General features: G+C 35.7%; 1 protein-coding gene across 2 annotated transcripts; it reads left to right on the top strand.

The window, feature by feature from the left end:
* hspa4l (heat shock protein 4 like) lies at positions 1 to 24268 on the top strand. Of its 2 annotated transcripts, none has more exons than XM_016506100.1 (19): positions 1 to 346; positions 2168 to 2225; positions 2332 to 2472; positions 2723 to 2845; positions 2937 to 3036; positions 5855 to 5988; positions 6097 to 6341; positions 6574 to 6650; positions 6747 to 6898; positions 7275 to 7381; positions 10387 to 10520; positions 13915 to 14111; positions 15620 to 15697; positions 15879 to 16013; positions 18657 to 18782; positions 18991 to 19098; positions 20360 to 20479; positions 21100 to 21261; positions 23380 to 24268. In XM_016506100.1, the coding sequence occupies exons 1-19, from the start codon at positions 240 to 242 to the stop codon at positions 23554 to 23556; spliced, it is 2481 nt and encodes an 826-aa protein (XP_016361586.1). In that variant the 5' UTR covers positions 1 to 239; the 3' UTR covers positions 23557 to 24268. The 2 variants fall into 2 exon arrangements, with proteins under 2 accessions (XP_016361586.1, XP_016361577.1); XM_016506091.1 differs by having other exon boundaries at positions 21097 to 21261.
* Positions 24269 to 24573: the final 305 nt, after the last annotated feature.

Below are 24573 nucleotides of genomic sequence, written 5' to 3'. Positions count from 1 at the left end.
TTGCCGGTTGACAATATCAGTGGAGGCTGCGAGAATGCAGTAGAAGCGTTCTCTGCTAGGATTAGGGAGGAAGAATTATCTATTATCTATCTAAAGCCCGATTTACAATAATAGCGAGTAATACTTCTAGCTCGGTTACAGGCGCACTCAGCACATACTGTAGAATAGGGGTGTTGTGTTCTCACCCAGCTGCACTGTTAAGACCGGAGGTGTTAAGAATAAAGAAATAAGGCCTGAACATGTCTGTGGTGGGAATTGATGTGGGTTTCCAGAACTGTTACATCGCTGTTGCCAGGAGCGGCGGCATTGAAACCATTGCAAATGAATACAGTGACAGATGCACTCCGTAAGTATAGCATTGCCATCCCTGTAAAATGATGCTGTGTGTTGTTACGCAACGTTTGCTGTTGCCTAGCTGGCCGTGTTCCCGACCCAGTGCATTTTCCTCCTGCGACTGTCAGTTTTGTCCGAAAGATGCTAAGCCCCTCGCGCATCTCCATTTTGTATGAATTTCATCAGTTTAACCGCTGTGTGAGTCTTGACAGTGTGTTCTACGCCCTGAAACGTGTCTGAGAGAAAAGCTCTTCTTTTGTGTCTTTATTTGTCCAATTGGCTTATTATTACGAGAACGCCGAGGCTGCATTTCTTAGTCATGTGAATAAGAGACATGCTCGGCGTAATTCCCGCCTGTCATCCACACGCTCAGTCGCTCGTGAAATGGATCAGAATGGCTGTTTGTGGCTTTTCGCGAGTTCAAAACTGCATGTCTCGCACGAGCATGGCACGTGAACGGTATAATCCGACACCCTGCATGCGCTGAGTCCACGAGACGGGGACCGCGGAGTCGTGTTCTCTATAGACGAATCCACACTCTCTCGTTTTGGGCGCGGCGACACATGCAATCAAAATTAGATGCTGTAAAACTAGATATGTTTTTGGAAAATTTTCATACGCGGGCTTTTGGACCATTGTCCTAAAAGGAAATCACAATTGAGGTCACTGCGGTGCTTACTCAAATCGAATTATGTTGTTAGCGCATCCTCAGTTTCTCCTGCAACACTAGTTACAGATCACACTGATTCTTGAAATATGGGACATAGGACAATTAACCATGGTTTTACTACATATAAATCCAAACAAACATGGTTACTATAGTTAAACCATGGTAACCACAAATTAACCATGGGTTTGCAACACTAACCATAGTTTAACCATGGTATTTGTTGTAAAACTGTGGTTATACAAATGGTAATCAATACGCCATAAAACCATGGTTACTACACTTTTACTGTAATAAAACCATGGTTAATTTTCGTAAGGTATGTCCCACAACTTTACCTGCCATTGGTTTTAATATAGCAACATTTGCACTGAGATTAATCAGAGATGATGGCTAGAATGTTCTTTACACAAATGTAGCTTTCATTTGATTTTCTTTTCATTTTATTAAAATTATGACATTATATGACAAAAAACATCAGCCTTCACACCATAACTCAATACTTCATGTTGATTAATCTATCTATCTATCTGTCTATCTATCTATCTATCTATCTATCTATCTATCAATATTAAACATTTTCTGTCTGGTTGTGACAATCCAATAGATGGGACTGAAAAAGAGTTTGAAACATCATGTGGTCACAATCTATTCAAGTGAATTAATATTTCACACATTATTGCATTTGATGTTGGCTAGTATTGATTGCTACTATAGCAAACACAGATTTTGTGAAAAAATAGAAGAAGCACGAGGTTGCATCCAAACATTGATTGAACATGTTGAACAGCTTAATCCAAATGAATTGAAACAAGTTAGATTTTTTTCAGTTTGAAGCCTGTTTAATTCCACTAATAATTTCCACTATTATAATTCTAGTGGTTCTAAAATGCAGAAACCTTGCTGCCTCTTATAAGAAATCATATTAAAGACCTCCAGCTTCTAGCAGTCTTGATATGCCTTTTCAAATCTCAAAAGCTTATTTCACACCATAACATGGTTTGCGACTCAGGAAGACTTGTGATAAGCACTAGTGAAGATGCTGTCCAAGGTGCTGATCCACACCCTCCTCATCCAGGTTCTAGAATGCATCGGATTGGAAATAAAATATGGAGGGTGTTGTCACAATGTATGATACATTTATGAACATGTCATCTTTTCCAACAGAGCATGCATTTCTCTGGCCTCTAAAAACCGGACCATTGGAAATGCTGCTAAAAGTCAGGTACGAAATGCTGTTAATTTCATGCTTTCTAATTTCTTAAACCTTTACAATATTTGCTAATCATAAAATTAGGTGGGATATTAACCAATAAACATGCCTCCTACAGATCACAACTAACTTTAAGAACACGGTTCACGGCTTTAAGAAGTTTCACGGCCGAGCGGTTGATGACCAATTTGTTCAAGGGGAAAAATCCAAGTTGCCTTACAACCTTCACAAACTGGACAATGGCAGCACTGGAATAAAGGTGCTATAATGTGTTTTGCCACCACTTTGAAAACTATTTTGCTATTGTAGACCACTGTCCCAAAAATCATGTTTTGGACACAAAAAAAAAAAATGCAAAAAATGCATAGACAAAACATGAGTAGTTGTGTGCATTTTAATTCTTTCAGGAAAACAGTGTTTTCAAGAATATTGCAAAAAGCAATAGTGTGAAAGTTCTAGAATGTTAAACATGCAAGAGATCATCTTACACACACATTGCATTGTCATAGGTACGTTATCTGAATGAGGACAAGGTGTTTACCATCGAGCAGATGACTGCCATGTTGCTCACCAAGCTGAAAGAAACTTCTGAGCATGCCTTGAAGAAGCCTGTGGTGGACTGTGTGATATCTGTGAGTGCTTCTAAATCATTGAACCTAGCATATTTCTGCTAGTGCTCTTGACATGCCTGTCATCTCTTTGACATGTTTGGGTTTTCTCTAGGTCCCCAGCTTCTTTACGGATGTAGAAAGGAGATCCCTGATGGACGCAACTCAGATTGCTGGGCTGAACTGCTTGAGGCTGATTAATGACACAACAGCAGGTCAGCAAAATTAAGCTGTTGATTTTTTTGGTAACACTTTAGAATAGGGAACACTTATTCACTATTAACTACGACTTTTCCCTCAATAAATTCCTAATTTGCTGCTTATTAATAGTTAGAAAGGTAGTTGTTAAATGTAGGTATTGGGTAGGATTAGGGATGTAGAATAAGGTCATGTAGAATAAGGCATTTATGTGCTTAATTAGTAGCTTAATTCTAGTAATATGCATGCTAATAAGCAACTTGTTAAGAGACCCTAAAATAAAGTGTTACCATTTTTTTTTAAAATGTTGTCATTATCTAACTAAACAGAAAATGGTTACCTAAAAATGGTAGCATCTAAACGAATTGGTTTTATTTAAGTCAAAAATACATTGATTTATACCAACAAAACTAATGTTTACGCATTAAATCAGGTAGAAATAGCTCTTTAAAGGGATAGTTCACCCAAACATGAAAATTTGATGTTAATTTACATGTAGGTGACTTTTTTCTTCAGTAGAACAGTAAAGAAGATTTTTATCTGAAACCATGGTCCTTGGTGATTCTTAAATGCAAGTCAACGGCTACCGTCCCTTGAGAGTAAAAAATAAAATCATGTACAGGCAACACCGTGGCTTGTGATGATATATTGAGGTCTCATGATGAAGCAAAACGATCAGTCTGTTCAAGAAACAGAACATTATTTACACCATAACTACCTGAAATCCATAGCCTCAGATGTCCAGTTTGTGAACAGTTGGTTCTTTTTAGTGAACTTGATAACCCAGTTCACTAAATCGGACTAAACCATCTGAAACAGTTTGCGGCTCAAACAGCACAGATCTACAAGTTACTTAATCAAAACACACTTTCAGACGTTTTCCGACCATCACTGTGACTCAAAATGAGCCAAAATACTGACATAATATGATCGTATGATGCCGATTTTTGCCAACTCATTCAGCGCTTCAGTTCCTCCAGCAAGAAGTGAATTGAGGAAACAGTTCAGGGCCAAAGACAAGCTGCTGATACAAGCATGTGTGAACTGAGAACTTGAATGAAGGGCCGAAATGAAACTTTCATGGTTTCTTGTGATTTATGTAAAAAAGTGAGCTGAGGGTGAGTAAATTAAAGGTGGGGTAAGCGATTTCTGGTAGCCAGAAACAAAGCAACCTCAGCGTCCGATCGCAGGCCTTCCGCTCCTCGTGTTCTCTCCAGCGCTGGAAAGCTGATCCGATATTTACACGGGTCCTACTTCTTGCCTTATTGCCTTAAGCCTTCTTTTGTTCCGCAGACGTTTTCCTCTTTTGTTTTTTTATCCGCCATCTCTATCTTTCTGTCGCTCGGCTAATATCCGTCCTGTGCACTGAACGCTCTCTCCTCCACATCATGAGTAGACACGCCCCTTACTGCTGATTGGCTACACGTTTGTTTTGCTAGTCGGCCCGAATCAACTTTCTAAAGCGTTTTTGAAAAAACGCTTACCCCACCTTTAACAACAAATTTAAATTTTTGAGTGAACTGTCCCTTTAAGGTAGCAATTGTGAGGTATCACTTTTAACAGTGTGCATGTTGTTGAAAAAGAAACTACACAAAACCAATTTTTAACTGAATAAAACAGGCTGCATGACTATCTTGTAGATTTACTGTGAAGGGTGATTTGCATATTGTACATGTGTTAGGGACTTCAACATTTCTTAAAGACTGAATAAAATGAATACACATTATAAATAATATGAATACATTCTCTCTCATTATTGCTGTCATGACTAATGTAATTACCCCTTCTAAGGTTGCCGATCTAGCTGAAAATGTGAGGGTGCTGCGGAAGCAAATTTAATGTGTGATGACTGACAAAAACATGATTCATGAATCATGAATTTCTTGTGTAATGATGTTTTCTTATTTTCAACATGATGTTTGTCATTTTCAACATCTTCAACAGAGTAACTGTTTGCAGTAGTGTTAATTTTGTCAGCTATTTTTTTTATTTAGTCTTAGTCTTAGTCCTGTGTCAAATGTAACTTTTAGTTTTTATCATATTTAGTCAACTTGTCCTGTTTTAGTTTTAGTTGACTTACTGTATAATGATTAAAATGATAAAAAAAATTACTATTTTGCTCAATTTTAATTGCAGTGATTGTTGTCATTTGGGAAATTTATTTTTACATTTCATCAGAAGTTGCTCTTTCACCAATAAACACAAATCAATAGAATATTGACTCATTTGCATGGTTTATTTTACCTCACCTAGTGTACAGATTTATAACAGGATATCAATTAGAGGCTAAATATATTTAAATGCTCGTAATAGCTCATTAATCTATTACCTGAAACCAGTTAAAGTAAGTAAGGAATAATGTACAATCAGCCAGTTATTATCATAAAAAGTAAAAAATAGATATTGTGGCCACAGATTAAGAATCTGGTGAACATGTTTTATTAATTCACTCGTTTAGTTCAATTTAACCAAAAGCCATTTAACCATAAAAGGGAACAAATTAAAACAAATTGACCAGTTGTTATTTTGTTCCCTTGTATTAGTTAAATCATTGTATCAGTTAAATCATGTTGTGCTAATTTGTTCCCTCATTTTAATTGTTAAATCGTGGTGACGTACACATTTTTTTTTTTCTTTTTTAGCGATAATGACCATGTGAACTTCTTTTATTTGGGTTCCATTTATGTTAACATTAAAATAGATGTATAGCATTTTTGTAATGTTAACTGGATAATTATTTAATTGGATTGGACTTTTAGGAGTACTCTTATCTCTGTCTATTATTACAGTCCACAGGGCCTTTTCACAAGTTATTTGTTGTTATTCTTGTTGCAGTGGCCTTGGCCTATGGCATCTATAAACAGGACTTGCCAAACCCAGAGGAGAAACCCCGTAATGTAGTGTTTGTTGACATTGGGCACTCATCTTATCAAGTCTCCATTGCTTCCTTTAACAAGGGGAAATTGAAGGTCTGTGTTATTCCTATATTTTTATGGGAAATGTTTACTTCAGAGTATTATGTTTAATCTTTCACAAAGCTGTTATCAAAGGTATTATCAAACTCTTCTTTGTTTCAGGTGTTGGCTACAGCATTTGACCCATATTTGGGCGGACGCAACTTTGATGAGTTGCTTGTGGAATATTTCTGCGGAGACTTCAAAAACCGTTTCAAACTCAATGTTAAAGACAACCCAAGAGCCCTTCTAAGGCTTTATCAGGAGTGTGAGAAACTGAAGAAACTCATGAGTGCAAACTCTTCTGATCTCCCTCTCAACATTGAGTGCTTCATGAATGACATCGATGTCCATGGGAAAATGAACAGGTAATCCAATTATTTTTAAAAGTTCTGCTCCAAAATTAGCATAGTGTTTAGACTTACCTCAACGTTCATGTAACCTCTTTCATAAATAACAGAGTTGTTATTGACTGTTGTATGTGTATTGTGAAATTAAATAAATGCAAATGAAGCATTTCAGGCTTAATAGAAGTTGTATTGCAATCCAATAGTTGGATTGAAGGTTTGAGCAGAAACATGTCATTGTGATTGGAAACAGGGTGCAGTTTGAAGAGATGTGTGCTCAGCTCTTGATGAGAGTGGAGGCGCCACTGAAATCGGTCATGGAACAATCAAGTAAGCAGCAGCCGATGGCCCAGTTCACAAAAAAAAAAAAATCACAACATATGTAAAATTTAAATATATTGCTAATTTGCATTCGTCCTGTTACAGAGCTTAGCAGAGACGAGATCTATGCCATTGAGGTGGTGGGCGGAGCCACCAGAATCCCGGCCATAAAGGAGAGAATCTCAAAGTTCTTCGGTAAAGACATCAGCACCACGCTGAACGCAGATGAGGCTGTAGCACGCGGATGTGCCTTACAGGTAAAATAGACTCTTAAAGACTTCAAATTCATAAAGCCCTATTTAAAAAAGACCATAATCTGAACAAATCTGTCTACAGCACTTAAAATGGCCTTGATAACAGGCATTATAGATGTCAGCACAGAAACAGCAGAAGTGTGAGCAGTGTAAGAGTGTGATACAGAACAGTTGAACAATACTTGTGCCAGTTCCCTGGGGAGTTTGTGGATTCTGTGGGAGAAGTGTAGAAACAAGATTAAATCTGTGTGATGCATGCAATGCTGTCTCTGATTCCTTGTACTAATACCCTATTTAGACAGCTTATGTAACTACATTTGCTTGTATATCATAAATGTTTATTTTTTGTGTGTATGTGTGTGTGTGTGTGTGTGGTAAGTGTGCAATCCTGTCTCCAGCCTTCAAAGTCCGAGAGTTTTCCATCACAGACGCAGTCCCCTTCCCGATTACTCTGCGTTGGAAGTCTCAGACAGATGAAAGTGTCGGGTAAGAGCCTTCACATTTAAACTTTTAGCCTGTTTGAAGCAAGTGCAGATATCTGAAATAATTATATTGTGTCCCAAGTATTCTCATTACCAAGTGATTATTTATTTGTAGTGCTAACTAAGCAAAGCATCACTATTTAACATGCTTAAAGTTAGGATTTGAACAAACCACCAACCTCAAGAATCAGCAAATAACTCGTTCCAGCGAATGATGCCTCCAATCATGCAGTTTATTGCGGAGAGGTGTGAGATTACATTTCTTGGCAATCACAATTTGATTTGCACCTGGTGGGCCATAAAAAGACTTGCATGGCAGAAGGGACCCAAGACATCTAGGCATGAGAAAATAATAAAGCCCAACAGGCTAGCACCTAGCAACCAACCATATCATCCTAACAAATGCATAGTAATGTGCTAAAAACCACTGGAAAGACCTTAGCAGCTACATATAGTAGCAACGACACAATTCAGCATTGTGGCAGCATCACTTACATTTTATTCAGAAAATGAAAAAATCAAGTGTATTTATTTACATAGTTGGAGTAATTTATATATTTTATATTATCTTTATATAAATCTTAACAATAAATGTATCCATCGATTAATCTATTTTTAATAGCACATTTTTCAAATGTAAATATGTGAGATGTGTTATTGACAGGAACTAGTGTCCAATAAGTCTACAAATATGCTAGCTTATAAAGATAAAATGTTTTGCATTCATTTTTATTATATGTAGCTACACTGGAAAAAAATAGTAACCTAAAAATTTAAGTCAAAAATATTTTTAGCATCACTCAATAAATACATTAATTTATACCATCAAAATAAATGTTCATGGGTTAAAGGTGCTGTATGTAGGATTGACACTGAGTGGCTGAACTAGGTATTGCGGTACAAATTCAAAATATTGGAGAGGGTTTTTTTCACCCGGCCCCTCCTCCTCAGTCTTGACACACACGCAGGTTGCCAGATTGACAACACCAACAGGAACGAGCGCACTTGACGATGAATGAAATGAAATACGCTGTGTTTTCCGCCAACTGGCAACCCGAGGTGACGAAATAAAATTGGGTAAACTGGCAGTGGGTGGGTTTCACAAACCAAAACAGAGACCGACATTCCGGCCCGGAACGCACATTTTCAAAGGAGAATAATGACTGTAGCATTGTTTTTCAGATAAACAAGCATGTTAACTTAGCATGTTTCTTAAATAACTGCAAACATATTATGGTATTTTTATGCTTTAGTAGAGTCAAAAACTTACATACAGCACCTTTAAATCAGCCAGAAATAACTCTTTAAGGTGACAATTGCAGGTTGCCTCTTTGTACAGTGTAGTATTATAATTAGTGGTCGACCGATATATCGCCAAGGCCGATATATCGGCCGATATTTGGCATTTTTTAAATATCGGCATCGGCCGATAAGTTTTCCTGTTTGGCCGATGCGTTCGAGGCGGGACTTTTATTTTGACGGCGCTGAGAACGGCAGCGCCTGAGCACACAGTGCTTACATTCTCCCTCTCGTTCGCTGTTGTCCTTCAGTTCTGTCTAATATGGATTATCTAATATGTCTGTCTAATAATCAGATAGTTAAACAAACGAATTATGGATTATCTAATATGTCTGTCTAATAATCAAATAGTTAAACAAACGAATTATGGATTATCTAATATGTCGGTCTAATAATCAGATAGTTAAACAAACGAATTAAAATGTATACAAAAAGTATTATAACGATTGCTTTTTTATTATTAGTAATAGAAAGGCACACATTATAATACGTTCTTGTTTGCCGTCAGCATTCAGCAAATACACATTTATATAATTTAAACAAATCTTTGAATGTCTAATAAACATCTAATTTCAAAAACCTTGCAAACTTAGTCGGATCCAGTTGTGAGATCTTGTGAAGTGTGCATTTGTATCCTGCATGATCATGTGTTCTCTGCGTGATGGTCGGTCTGTGTGAATTGAATGTGGACAGGAGGAGGGAGAGTTCAGGTTCACTGGAGACGCACGATCGACAAACTTTAAACTTGTGATTTCAAATTATGCTGCGCTTTATGCATTTGCCCACTGTCATATTCATGTAATTTCCACTGTGTGCTGTATGTAAAATGAGTGTTACCTTGGCTTTATTTGAAAAAAAAATATGATTAATGCACACAAACTTCCCAGAATGTGCCCTGTTGGTTACAGTGTTTACTACCTTTTTAATTTTATTTTTATTAAATATTTATTTATTTGTGAAAAATACTTTGTCATCTAAAGTATAAGTATGTTTATTTAACACATTTATTTTTTTTAATCGATTTTCAAATGATTTAAAATTTCTTAAATATTAATTAAAATAAATAAAATTATATCGGCTTTATATCGGCCATCGGCCACCCTGCTTTCCAAGATATCGGCATCGGCTGTCAAAAAACCAATATCGGTCGACCACTAATTATAATGTTGTAATGCTTAATATTTGAAACACAATACATTAAATATTAAATGACATATTAAAGTATTAATAATTTAATGAAAGAATTAAATAAATGAAATATAAATAAATAGATAAATAAATAATTCTAGAAAAAGCTGTAGTAATGTCTACTAAGAATTAAAATTTTATTCTTAAAGTTGTCATGAAATGGAAATTATGATTGTCTTTATTCCCTTTTGTGACATATATAAATGAAACAAATAAGGAAAAAACTGTAAGGTGGGACTTAATTTTGTCCATCGTGAATTGATTGGATTGGTGGATCATTTTTGTTTGCTAATTGCTGCGATCGTTGCACGTGTGAGTGACAAGTTGCTTGGGGGGAGAGATTGAAACTCGACTGATTAAAGATTATGATTAAAGATTACGAGGGCACATGAATTATAAAAAAAGTAAAATCATTGATCATAAATATTCCATAAAAGAAATACAAACTGTTAAATTTGATTTCAGGTTGACTTTAAGAATGAAAATCTGACTTGTTTTCAACTGTCGTTTTCTCGTCTTCAGGGAATGTGAGGTGTATAGTAAGAACCATGCATCACCTTTCTCCAAAGTCATCACCTTCCACAAGAAGGAACCTTTTGACCTGGAAGCATTCTATAGTTCTCCACATGAGCTGCCCTATCCGGATAGCAGAATAGGTGTGTATTACTGTGTGTTGTGTGGCAACTTCAGTATCATGTTGATTACATTCTGGAATGGCATTCTTAAACCAGACTTTATTTAAACTTCTATAGGAATCAGTATGAAATGATTCACTTTGAGTTTTAGTCAGCACTAGCCTAATTTACGACCAAAATGAGACTAATCACTCTGGTGCGAAGCCCAGGGGACCCTTAAATAGTTGTTCATGGCCTCATTTGATTAAGAATGCCCTCAGCATTGTGATCCATTGTGTCCGAGCACCTGTTATATCTTCAACACACTAACTGAAGTGGGTTAGGGTCAGGCCTAATCTCAGGGGAGTGTCACAGAGGTGTCAAAATACACCTACCAGCCTGGTAATTAGGACCGAGACATGACGTCCCCTAAGCTCTAATTCCCATCACATCATATACCCTCTCCATACTGAGTCTAATGTATGTCAGTGTGTGAGGGCCTAATACACTTCCCATATGGCAGGGTCAGAAATTAACTTTTCCGTTGTGGGGCAGTATTTTCCCCCAAAATTCAATTCCTGGGGCATTTTTTATCAATGAGAATACTATAAACTCACCAATAAAATTTTATCAACATTAACAAAAGCCAGTTTTACACTGCAGAGGTGGAACAAAAGCTGCATCTGACATGGCTTCTGTGTGTGCATACATGTATTATACTATATTATGCCAGAAATCAATATTGTTGATTATTGCTGTTAATATCGTAATAATGATTATTAATGTAGAATAATAGAATACATGTGACCCTTGACCACAAAACCAGTCATAAGGTTTAATTTTTCAAAATTAGGTTTTATACATCATCTGAAAGCTTTCCATTGATGTATGGTTTGTTATGATAGGCCATTATTTTGCCGAGATACAACTATTTGAAAATCTGGAATCTTGAGGGTGCAAAAAAAAATCTAGCAATGCATAAAGTTCTTAGCAATGCATATTACTAATCAAAAATTAAGTATCAATTTATTTATGGTAGGAAATTTACAAAATATCTTCATGGAACATGATCTTTACTTAATATCCTAATGTTTTTGGCATAAAAGGAAAATCGATCATTTTGACCCATACAATGTATTTTTGGCTATTGCTACAAATATACCCCAGCGACTTAAGACTGGTTTTGTGGTCCATGGTCACATATTAGCCCAGATACAGATACAGCATGAAATAGATTACTATTTATACCTTTAACATTTTACATAACATTACATAACTGTTTTATCTCACAATTCTGACTTTTTTCTCGCAAATGCAAATTTATATCTCCTAATTCGGACTTTATAACTCGATTTAACTCAACAATTGCGAGTTTGTCAATTCTGAGGTAAAAAAAGCCAGAAGTGTGGGATGTAAACTCATGATTCTGAACTGAGGGGAAAAAAGAGAATGATGAGTTGATTTTTCTTCAGAATTGTGAGATATAATCTCGGAATTGCGAGAAAAAAGTCAGAATTTTGAAATATAAACTCAAAATGATCTTTTTTATTCTTTTATTCCATGGCTTCCATAGACTGCTACTTTAAAACTGTCATAATAACAGCACGGTGGTCACGTTGAATGGCACAGATTGTACTACGGACTACTATTTTAAATTGAGAAGTGTAACTTTTTGTATGTTTCTTTAACTGCATTTTATTTTGATAATGAACAGGCTGCGATGTCAAGTTTGCAAAAATATGTTGTGTGTGCGTGTGAGGCGCCGGCATGATCAATGCATTGTTTTCCCTTAAAGGATTAGTTCACTTCCAGAATAAAAAATTCCTGATAATTTCCTCACCCCCATGTCATCCAAGATGTTCATGTCTTTCTTTCTTCAGTCGCAAAGAAATGAAGGTTTTTGAGGAAAACATTCCAGGATTTTTCTCCATATAATGGACTTCAATGGTAACCAACGGGTTGGAGGTCCAAATTGCAGTTTCAGTGCAGCTTCAAAGGGCTCTACACGATCCCAGCCGAGAAATAAGGGTCTTCTTATCTAGCCAAACGATCGGTCATTAAAAAAAACAAAACAAAAAACAAATTTATATACTTCTTAACCACAAATGCTCGTCTTGCACTAGCTTGACGCATTACGTAGTCACGTTGGAAAGGTCACACACGGTTAGCTCTGCGTCTGTGTACGTCTGTGTGTTCGTCTGTGTACTCCGATTCAAAAGGGTAGGGTCCATCTCATTTTCTCCTCCAACTTCAAAATTGTCTGTCATCATTGTTTTTTTTTTATAAAGGGCATTTTACTTTCTTTGCATGTTCGCTTTGTAAACACTGGGTCGGTACTTCCATCTACGTCATGCGTGACCTTTCCAACGTGACTATGTAATGTGTGAAGTCGAGCTAGTGCAAGAAGAGCATTTGTTTTGAGTAGTTTTGTTTTTTTTTTGAAAATGACCGATCGTTTGGCTAGATAAGACCCTTATTCCTCGACTGGGATTGAGTAGATGAAGTCCATTATATGGAGAAAAATCCTGGAATGTTTTCCTCAAAAACCTTAATTTCTTTGCGACTGAAGAAAGAAAGGCATAAACATCTTGGATGACATGGGGGTGAGGAAATTATCAGGAAATTTTTATTCTGGAAGTGAATTAATCCTTTAAGGAAACTAAGGATTCTAAGAGATTAAACTGTTACTCCGTAATTTATGGTCCTACAGATAGAAACAAGACATCGTTTAAAACGGTAAAGCTTTTGCAAAATAAAGAAAACAAGCAGGATGCCACTTTCTGCTGTCTCGGTTTCATTTCCATGAACTTTGGAGCGCGTCACATGAACCGAAATTCAGCACAATTTTTTTCTTTCGTTTTGTTAATCTGTTAATGATTTAAGTGAAATATATTTTGTGTATAGGCCTGTATATGCCTTTTTATGTATATAGTTTTATTCTGTTTTCTCCGTTCACAGAAGCGCTGCAGGTGTGTGAAGTGACTTTGTGTGAATCCATGTTCTACACTATCCTGCAGTTTTCGCTGGTTTCAAAACACACAACAAACTCCATATTACCTGCCATTCATTTTCGCTTAAATGTAGACCTAATGCTTGACGGTTCGTGCCATATCCTCAGAAAAACTGTAATGCGACTTTAATGCCATTGCGACTTACCTATGATGAATTTACAGCTGGCTTTTCACTTGTTGGATGCATCGTCAACATCATATTTGCATAGGCCGTACTATTTGAATTTGTGATTGGTTGATTGCAAAATTAAAAGACTCAACGGAACCGGTTAATGGCCATTTCAAATAAGCATTTCTGTTCGGAACAATTAAATTTGATTTAGTTTCTGCTTTTTGTTTTCGTTCCTTGAACTTGTTCAGAGCCCTGCTTAAAGTATTACTGTCTGATTGTGGTTCTGATTAGCATGTTTTTCTGTTGTGGTCAGGCCGCTTTACCATACAGAATGTCGTGCCGCAGCCTGATGGGGACAGTTCAAAGGTCAAGGTGAAAGTGCGCGTGAACATGCACGGCATCTTCAGCGTGTCCAGTGCCTCTCTGATAGAGAAGCAGAAAGGAGAGGCAGAGGATGTGCAGATGGAAACAGAACCTACTGTACAGAATGAGGGCAGGCCTGAGGAACAGGTAGGAGACACTGATTGGTATTGGAAAAAAAGTATTCATTCTTTGGGTAAATTAATTTAATTACAAATTAATCTAATCCTAGTTTTGTGGGATTTTGCCATTCCATTGATGACGAGACTGTCAAGAGAAATATTTAAATGATTAGTTCAACCAAAGATGCTAATTCTGTCATCACTTGCTCATTTTCATGTTGTTCCAAACCTGAATGACTTTCTTTGTTCCTTGAAACATGATTAGATACACAGGCACAACATTAGCGTTCTAATCTGTAAAGTCTTTTCGCTCTTCGTCACTAATTTAAGCTCACTGCTTTTGGCACTGAAAATGACACCTCTGTCCTAGAAGAGGAAGATTGTCGTTCTTGCGTTAGGGGTTACTTTATTTAGCTTACCAGGGTTGTGACATGCCATCAACAGCTGTAATTTGGTACAGCAGTTTTAAACTAGGCCAAAGAAATCTAAAATATCTAAATATGCTGAAAGGCAAGTTACTGGCCAGGTGCACAATTATGACATCAAGCAATCAGTCAATCAGTACATATACAGTGCACTGTATTAAAGTAATGCAAGTTGTATGTATGTAGGTGCAATTTATATTTGTCTAAAAATGTAGTTTCAAGTATTTAGATTTTTTTTTTACATAATAATGAGAAACAAAATAAGTTCCCAAATAACTGATTGTTTATGTATTCATAAAAATGTTTTTTAATGTTTTTGAAAGTATCTTAGGCTCATCAAGGTTGCATTTATTTGATAAAAAAAACAGTAAAAACTGTAATTTTGTGAAATATAAAAATAACTGTATAAATACTGTATAAAACTGTAGAAACTGTATCAAATAAATATTTAAAATCTAATTTATTCCTCTGATGGCAAAGCTGAATTATTAATATAATATTATTGTCAATGGTGTGGAAATAATAATATTATCAATGCTATTATTAATATTTTTATGGAAACTGATTCATATTTTTCAAGATTTTTTGATGAATAGAGAGTTCAAAAGTACAGCATTTCTTTGAAATCTTTTGCGACATTATAAATGTCCTTACTGCCATTTTTGATAAATTTAATGCATCCTTGCTGAATAAAAATATTAATTTCAAAACCTTACTGACCACAAACCTTTGAATACTAGTATATGTACAAGTGTGTAGTATTCTAGTATGCAGTACCATACAGATTACATTATTGCACAAGGCTTCACAAACTAATAATACATAATACATGAAGCCAAATGAAAGATGTTTTAAAGCCGAATACCTCAGCTCAGTTACATGCTTTTTCATTCATTTCAAAGTATTATTTTTGTTTTGTGAATGTGACAGGAAGTCTGCATCGTAGTGATTTCTATGGCTCTCAGCTGTAGCTGTTCAATGCTCCTCGTTTATAAAGAATATTCAAAACGAGCAAATATATTCAGCACTGTGAGCTTTTAAAAACAAATTTTGTGGACAGTGAAGCTGCAGGATCAGATCACTTATGCTGTGTTTACGCTTTTATTAATAGAATAAAATGCAGGTGGACCAGGAAGGCCAAGGAGAACAGCCCACTGAAGAGGAAAAGATTAATAACTCTGGCAATAAGGTACAATTTACCTTGGCAGTATAATCAAATATATTCTCAAATGCTGTTTATTTCTACTTTGAAGGGGTCATGTCATGCATGCTAGATTCTAGAGCTATCTATCTGTCTCTGGTTTATTAAAGTAATGGTGAAACAGACCGATTTGTGCTTATATCTTTACAAATTTCTTATTTTGTTAAAGGATGGTGATAAACAAGATCAAGGTGCAAGCAGTAGCAAAGCCAATACAAAAGTGAAGAGTGTTGATCTGCCCATTTGGGCCAACACCACCCGACAGCTGGATCAAGATGTGCTCAACAACTTTGTTGATTATGAAGTAAGTCATAATTCATTTTCAGTCTGCTTCAGTTCTTTTGAGAACATGTGGAGTGGTGCGATTAATTTAACTCAGCTCAGTTCAAAGCCAGCCCTCTTGTTCCACCCTGTGCATTTTTGATTCTCATCTCAAATTAGAGACCCATTTTCTGCGCTTTAGATAGAATTCAGTTTGGTTATATGTAGGGATGCACCGATACCACTTTTTCCAGTACTCGCCCGATTGTCTGAATATGGCGCTTATCACATGCTGTGTGGTGTCGGCGTTTGGTATCGGGGCATTTTAACGAGTACGAGTACGAGTACAGAAGCTCAGTATCGGGCCCGGTATCGGTGCATCCCTAGTTATAGGTACTCACTATATTTGTCTCTTGGAAGCTACTGTTTATAACTCTTGCCAGCTGAACCAACTGTATCTTGTACCCTGCATGTTGCTAAAATCATATGAGGGATTTAGCGTTTACCCTAAATATCCATGACAGAGCTCAATTCAGTCCTCAGGGAAAAATATTAGTAGATCATTTCGCCAGTGAAGCGACAGCACAGCTCTAGGCATTAGAGTCATGTCCTACACTTACTAGTTCATTCTTTAGCTTAAAAAACCCCCAAAAACAAATACTGTGTAATCTCACTCTTTAAAGCTCTTCAATCAAGCATGAATTTGGCATTACAGCTTTATGCTATTGTATTTTTGTTAGTTGACAATATTTCTTAATACTGTACGTTCCTGGTCTTATTGTGCAAAATTCATCTATGCACATGATTCCAAAGCAGAAAATGTTTGTCTTTGTAATTTTTACTTAAAAAAACACCTGTGAAGTGACTTAACTGTTTGACTAAGGTCACCTGACAGAGGTTTCATAATATAGTTTCAACATATATATTTAAATAGTAACACTTTATTTAAGGACCAATTCTCACTGTTAACTAGCATGCATATTTCTAGCATATTGGCTGTTTATTAGTACTTATAAAGCACATATTCTAGCTAGAGATCGACCGATATATCGATTTACCGATATTTTTCCCGCTAAGAAATAGAGACCAACTCACGGAGTCATGTAAAATAATCCGTCAAGTCCTGTCTCAAAGACGTAACTTTGCCTGAATTAAATAATATGCAGCCATGAATGAGCGCATGTTGGAAATAAAAGCGCTGAATTGAATTCTCTCTCTGTTGTCTATGCTCATCGTTAGTCTCATGAATTGATGCTCAGGAAATGCTCCAGCACGGCCACTGCATGTAACTTTTAACAATATTCACACCCTAAATTGTATTAACATTTACTATATAACCATTATTTCTCTAATAAACATCTAAATAAATACAAATCTATGGAAATTAATTATTTATTATCTCCGCGAGCGATCGCAGTTGGAGTATAGTTCTGTGTAACTGCATAGATAAACCGCACTGTCAGCAGGCATTTCATAATCTAGAAGGACAAAAACATTATTAATAATTCTGCTATAACATTCCAGTTGAGAAATGCAATAAAATACGATGTTTTGTTTGTTATATTCCAATATTCCAGAGAATATTATTCAGTGAATTAACATTATCCAGTGAATTATTCTTGACTCTGTAGCTATTAAATAGCTTATAAACCTACTAAAACTGTAGTTTAAAATGAAGTTGATATGACTCCTGCCCTTTATTTATTTTCTCCATTTGAAAACATTAGACATTCTACATTTATTTTGCTTATTGTTAATATTAGTGTTGTTGCTGTTGATGCTTTTTATAAATAAAATGTTTTTTATTGTTGTAATATGAAGATTAAATTTAACATGAAAGACTGCTAATTTTCAACACTTAAAAAAAAAAAAGATGACTGAAAAGAGGAAAACCCAAAACTGAAGTATGTTCTTACTTCACTCAGTCATTTATTTACTTTATAACAGTAAATAAATATCGGTTATGCATATCGGTTATCAGACAAATAAACATGCAAGTAATTGGTATCGTATCGGTTATAAAAAAAAAATCAATATCGGTCGATCACTAATTCTAGCCCATACCTAAACTTAACAACTACCTTACTAACTGTTAACAAGCAGCAAATTAGGAGTTTATTGAGCCAAAAGTCATAGTTAATAGTTAGTTAATAGTGAGAATTGGACCTTAAAATAAAGTGTGACAATTCAAATATATTTGTAAATACACATTTAGTACTTTTAATATATTTTAAATGTAATATTGAATAACACTACTGGTAAAATTATAATTATAAAATTATAAAAAGTACTTTACATGAGCTTTAGTATGTTAGACAACACATCAAAATATGATTACTACAACATAATGATTTAAAATGTTCTTGTAATTTCACATTTTTTACTTGTAAAAATTAAATTTGACATTATTACAATGTTGAAGACACTTAGTGTAATCTAATGAAATTGTAATCTTGCAAATATATATATATTTTAAATACACTTTTAAGATTGGAAGCACACTACAAATGCACATTCAGTACAGTCGAGCACAGTTATTTATGTTTAGGTTAGAGCAAAGGGTATGTTTGATGTTTCATTTATAATCTGGATAATTATAACGTTTGAGAATTTTTGTGGCTTATTAGGGAGAAAAGTTACAATGATCCAGTTTGTAAATATATATTCACTGCATTCTCTCTTCCAGAAAAAAATGATCATACAAGACAAGCTGGAGAAGGAGAGAAACGATGCTAAAAATGCTGTGGAGGAGTATGTTTACGAAGTGCGAGACAAACTGTGTGGCATCTATGAGAGATATGTCACTGAAGATGTGAGCACATAATCTCTTTGTTTACCCAGAGCTGTTGTTCTCAGTCAAGACACTAGGGAGCTTATGCTTTGTTTCTGTATAATCTACACCACTTCTGCAGTTTAAAATCTCAAATCATTTATACATGGAACAGAACATTATAAATACTACCAAAATGAAGCTCAGGTGAGGCTTACTATGTATGTGTGTTGATGTTCTTCCTTTGCAGGAAAGTAACCGACTCACTATAATGCTTGAGGACACAGAGATCTGGCTGTATGAAGAAGGAGAAGACCAGGAGAAAGAAATCTATCAGGACAAACTGTCTGAACTCAAAGTAGGTGCTTAAGTATTCAGGTCATGCATGTGTATTACAGTTGTGACATTTTGCACTGTTTATACATTTGTACATTAATATATACATCTGTTATATTATTTTTTTTATTTTTCTAAAAAACTACATTTTTAATAGCAAGTGAATGTGTACTTGTAGTTTATCTTTAAAAACTGTACATGCAGAACGTATACTTCATATTATATTATGGGGGCGTGTTAGAATGAGCCGTTTTAGGTAGGTGTGGCTGACCAAAGAGAAAGGAAAAATTGATTAAATTTTGTTTGGGCGGCGTTATGCAAATCTTCCCACATCGTGACATAGATATGTGGGGGCGTGTTAGAATGAGCCGTTTTAAGTAGGTGTGGCTGACCAAAGAGAAAGGAAAAATTTATTACATTTTTTATTTATTTAATTAAATAAAAAGTGACTCATGACTGTTTCTTAACAAGCTAGGATGAGCAAAAACATTTTCTGTTATACTGGTTGAAAGTCTAATTAAGGTGGTCTAAATATATTTAGACCATCATTACAATTGTACAATTATAAATATATTTAAATACATGACATAAAAATTTCATAAATGCTTGTCAATACATTCGGTAGTGCACTTTACCCATATTTCTAAGACAATAGAATTATGAAATTACATATAAAGATGTACTTAGGTCCTACTTAAGTGGGTCAAAGAAAAATATAAATTTAATCTATAATACATTTTTTTATTTAATTTCAGTTAACATCCAATTAAATGTCTGAAAACATTACATTCAGTTTGCACTTATGTAAATTCCCCTAAAGTATATGAAGAGCAAAACCAAATTTTTTTTGCAAAAACCGATAACTTTGACCAAACTCCTCTCAGCTAGCACGTCTTTTCAAAGTGAAAGTAGCCTTGTCACCTGACCTGAATACAGCGCGCTGATTCGCTAAAATGGACTTATCGGCTTTTGCAGTAAAACTTGAACTCGCGATGCCTTGAAAGTGGACAAAACCGGCTTTTTTGACAAAATGTGTTTAGGGTTCAGATCGCGCTATATTTGGAGAATAATGCACGGAAATCAGGTCCTTTTTTTTTAAAGTGGCCTTTATCGGTTTTTGCAAATGAACTCATATTATTATTATGAACTTCATATTATTTCTGTAACAAGTAGTCTTTTTAAAACTATGCTGAAGTGTAGTTCTTTTTCACACGGGTCAGTTCATCCAATGAAAAACTGCATGAATGTGTGTTACAGCAGGATGTGGTCTTTGTCTTTTGTAGAAGTTTGGTGAGCCCATTGAAGAACGGTACAGAGAGCATGAGGGTCGACCCAGAGCGTTCGATGAGCTAGGCAAGAAAATTCAGCTTTTTATGAAGGCGGTGGACGTGTATAAACAGAAGGTAAGCTGTAATGCTTAATGGCAATGTAGCTTTTTTGATATTGTATAGTTCTGTTAATAGAAAATGATTTGAAAAAGCTTTTGTTTTTGCAACTAAAGCACAGTTCTTGCCTGTTGTGTTTTTATAAGCCTTGGAGTGATGTGCAACCTCCTTTTTTATAGGCATTAATTGGTTTTATTTGGGATAACTCCTTTGCACAGATCTACTGGCCTAATTACTTTCGTAACTTACACTTTATTCATCTACAAGTTTTTTAATGTACCTTGTTATGTCTCCCACTATTTGGGGAACACATTCACTTAAAAAATGTTTCAAGTGTTTGACTTTATATCAGTTGTTTTGGCCATTTAATTCATAATTACAATGTTATATCTTTATCAGAATTATTGTGTATGTAACGGCATCCTAATATTTAGCAGTGTTCAGATTGGCTTATTTATTCTTAAGAGCATTTTACATTAATTGCATTTACTCATTACATTCATCATATTCATCGTATTGTTCCTCATCAGTATTGATGCACTTAAAGAAAATGTAATGCTGAGGTACATTTTAAACTGAATTGAGTGGAAGCTGAGATGCATTAAATGCTGTGGTCATGTCTGCCATTTGACCAGCAGGATGAGCGCTACCAGCACTTGAGCGCCGAGGAGATGAGTGTTGTTGAGAAGAGTGTGTGTGAAGCTTTAGGCTGGATGAATACAAAGATGAACGCCCAGAGCAAACTTACAGTTGCTCAAGACCCAGCAGTCAAAGTAGCAGAGATCATTCAGAAGATTCAGGTTTGTGCACTTTTCTAGTAAAAATACTGTCAAGCTGCAAGTCACAATTATATTTTGCCCTGTCATTAGAGCGATCACACCAGTTTCTTTTATAAATAATGAATAAGAGTGGATCTCACAAAATGATCTCCAAGCGACGTTTAAAAAAAAAGGACATATTTTGCATATAGAAAATGAAGCCTAAAAAGAAAAAAGCCTTTTGGAAAAGGCCAAAAATATATTATTTTAATGACAGATAGTCACTTTTCATTCAAAAACTCTTTACTGTAATGATTGATGATAATGATTTTTTTTGTTGCCATTATTCTGAATCATGACAAAACTGTAATTTTTTTTACTTTAAAATTGCATAAATTACATAAGGTAAAACAAATACTAATTAATTAAAATATTTACAGTATATATTTTGCATTTAAGTCATGAGATATTTCACATTACGGTAATGAAAATTTGTGGATAAAAAGTTTTATTTTTGACTTAAAGCACAGCAAAACCATACTATCATGATGTATAAGTAATTTGAAAATTGAATTAAATTTAAAGTATCCTTAAAATATACAGTATAGGTATCAACATAGTAATATAGGACTTTTATTTTGACAGACTCTGTCTAGTTTCATGTTTTACTATATTCTAATTACTGGTTGGTCAGGTAAATGAAATTAAACATTTATTGTAAATATTTAGCGTTTAATTTGTGGGGAAAACACTTTATTTATTTATTTTTAACTTTAAATTTGCATAAATAAAAGGTGGCAAAACAAATACAATGTATCCAATGTATCCTTAAAGGTGGGGCGATTTCTGGTAGTCAGTGTTGACATTTGAAATCACCAAAACACTGTGTTCTATTCATGACGTTTTGACACAAATTTCAAATGATTTTCAACGGTCGCTTTGTCACGTCCAGTGTACTAGACAGACTTTATCTGTTGCAGCGCAGACACGGTGTTACTTACCTATCGAGAAGAAACAAAGCAACCTCGGCGTCCAATCGCAGGCCTTCCGCTCCTTGATTTCGCTCCAGCGCTGGAAAGCTGATCCGATATTTACACGGGTCCAACTTCTTGCCTTATTGCCTTAAGCCTTCTTTTGTTTCCGCAGACGTTTTCCTCTTTTGTTTTTTATCCGCCATCTCTATCTTTCTGTTGCTCGGCTCGGCTAATGTCCGTCCTGTGCACTGAACGCTCTCTCCTCCACATCACGAGTAGACACGCCCCTTACTGCTGATTGGCTACAAGTTTGTTTTTGCTAGCCGGCCCGAATCAGTTTTCTAAAGCGTTTTTGAAAAATCGCTTACCCCACCATTAAAAGACTTTTATTTTGACAGACTCTGTCTAGTTATGTGTTGTATTATAATTAAATAAAATATTTATTGTATGTATTTTGCATTAAAGTAGTGGAAATTTGATTTTTTCAATTTTATTTTACATTTCGGTAATGACAATTTGTAGGGAAAATATGCTTAATTATTATGAAAACAAGTTTACTGCAAAAATCTGGTTAACATTTTGATTCTCATGGTTCTAAAATAAGTAATAATCTATTTTTTTTTAAATGAAGGAAACTACAATTTACTTGTATATTTTATTATGGGGCAAAATAGTATCTCAACATGTTACTGGCAGGTTGTGTCTGGTTCCTTCATAAAGAATCCTCATATTGTGGTACTGGCTGACAACACTAACCTACTGCATCATTTAATAAAATCTAAATGAAAGTGACGTGACGTGGCCAAGTATGGTGACCCGTACTTGGAATTAGTGCTCTGCATTTAACCCATCCAAAGTGCACACACACAGCAGTGAACACACACACACACACACACCGTGAACACACACCCAGAGCAGTGGGCAGCCATTTTTGCTGCGGCGCCCGGGGAGCAGTTGGGGGTTTGGTGTCTTGCTCAAGGGCACCTCAGTCGTGGTATTGAAGGTGGGAGAGAGAGCCGTACATTCACTCCCCACACCTACAATCCCTGCCGGTACGAGACTCAAACCCACAACCTTTGGGTTACGAGTCCGACTCTCTAACCATTAGGCCACGACTTCCCCCCCGTTGCATATAAAATGCAATTTATATAAATATTAATCCATCTGTTTTTGTGTTGAAATGCAGGAGTTAGAGGATGTTTGCCATCCTGTCTTCAACCGACCCAAACCCAAAACCGAGGAGCCTGTAGAAGAGGGAGACAAAAACAATGGGGCACATAATGGCCCCGCAGCACAGCAAGGTGCAGACAGCAAAGGCAATCAGCAGATGAAGCCTCCGTCCGGAGAGATGGAGGTGGACTGAGCTCTTCCTCACTCAACCATCTAATTCTGCTGCCATTCTCACTTAAGCCACTATTAAACCTTTTCAACTTACACTGACCCGATAGCTGGAACCATTCTCTTTGTGTCCACCACTCAGTTGGCTGTATTTGTGCATCTGTTTGTAGACGTCTGCTCCTCTGTTGGTTTTCTCTTGTACCTATTAAGGGACTGGGTCAGGCTGTCCTTCAAGTGTTGCAGCTGTATTGGAAACACAGTCCGGGATTGGACATCCACAGTAGGATCATATAGAATAGATGTAGTTCAATAGCTGAAACGATGCTGCCGCTCTTAACAAAAAGCTATCCCTAAAACAATGTGATGCTTTCTGGGAGACCCAAAGGCATTCTTGAGGTGAATCATATCACTTGGTAACTTGTTATGGGAACATGAATTAAAATACTGTCTGATCAATCGTTAAGATTGAGGGAAAAGAAGCAAATATGTATGCAATACATATAAATATATGGTTTATATTTGTATTTAATATATACATTTCCAAAGGATGTGTTGTCTAGAGCCTGTAAATATTATTTTAGTAATTTGAATTTATGGGTGCGTAGATATAGGTACACTCCTATTGTTGACATTGCAATGCTTTCAGCTCCGTAGTGTCATATGAAAGTAGAATGTTTTGAGCCGGTCATTCATTTTTTCCCCCAGTTTTCATGCAGTCCCATATCAAGTCTTGAGGTTTGATGATCACAAATAATAAAACATGCCTTTATGACTGAATGTGTTTGTTGCCATCTAAATTATTGTGCCAGTTTACGTGAGAAATGTTATATTAGTCTCAAAATCTGGACAAGAACAGGAGGGTTTGTAAAAGTGTTAGAAGCACTTATAGGACTTTTATTTATTTTGTAAATACAGGCAGGTAATAGGGGAGATACAGTGTAATTTTTCATTCAAATACATTATATTAATTGAAGTAATCAATGAATCACAAAACATTTTTAAATGGATAACTTAACACGGGGTTTCCTAAACTTTCCCAACT

Source organism: Sinocyclocheilus anshuiensis, unplaced genomic scaffold (assembly GCF_001515605.1).
Source record: "Sinocyclocheilus anshuiensis isolate Anshui unplaced genomic scaffold, SAMN03320099.WGS_v1.1 scaffold2045, whole genome shotgun sequence".
Taxonomy (NCBI): Eukaryota; Metazoa; Chordata; class Actinopteri; order Cypriniformes; family Cyprinidae; genus Sinocyclocheilus; species Sinocyclocheilus anshuiensis.
The sequence above is the reverse complement of the archived record's forward strand: the minus strand, read 5'-3'. Positions and strand labels throughout refer to the sequence as shown.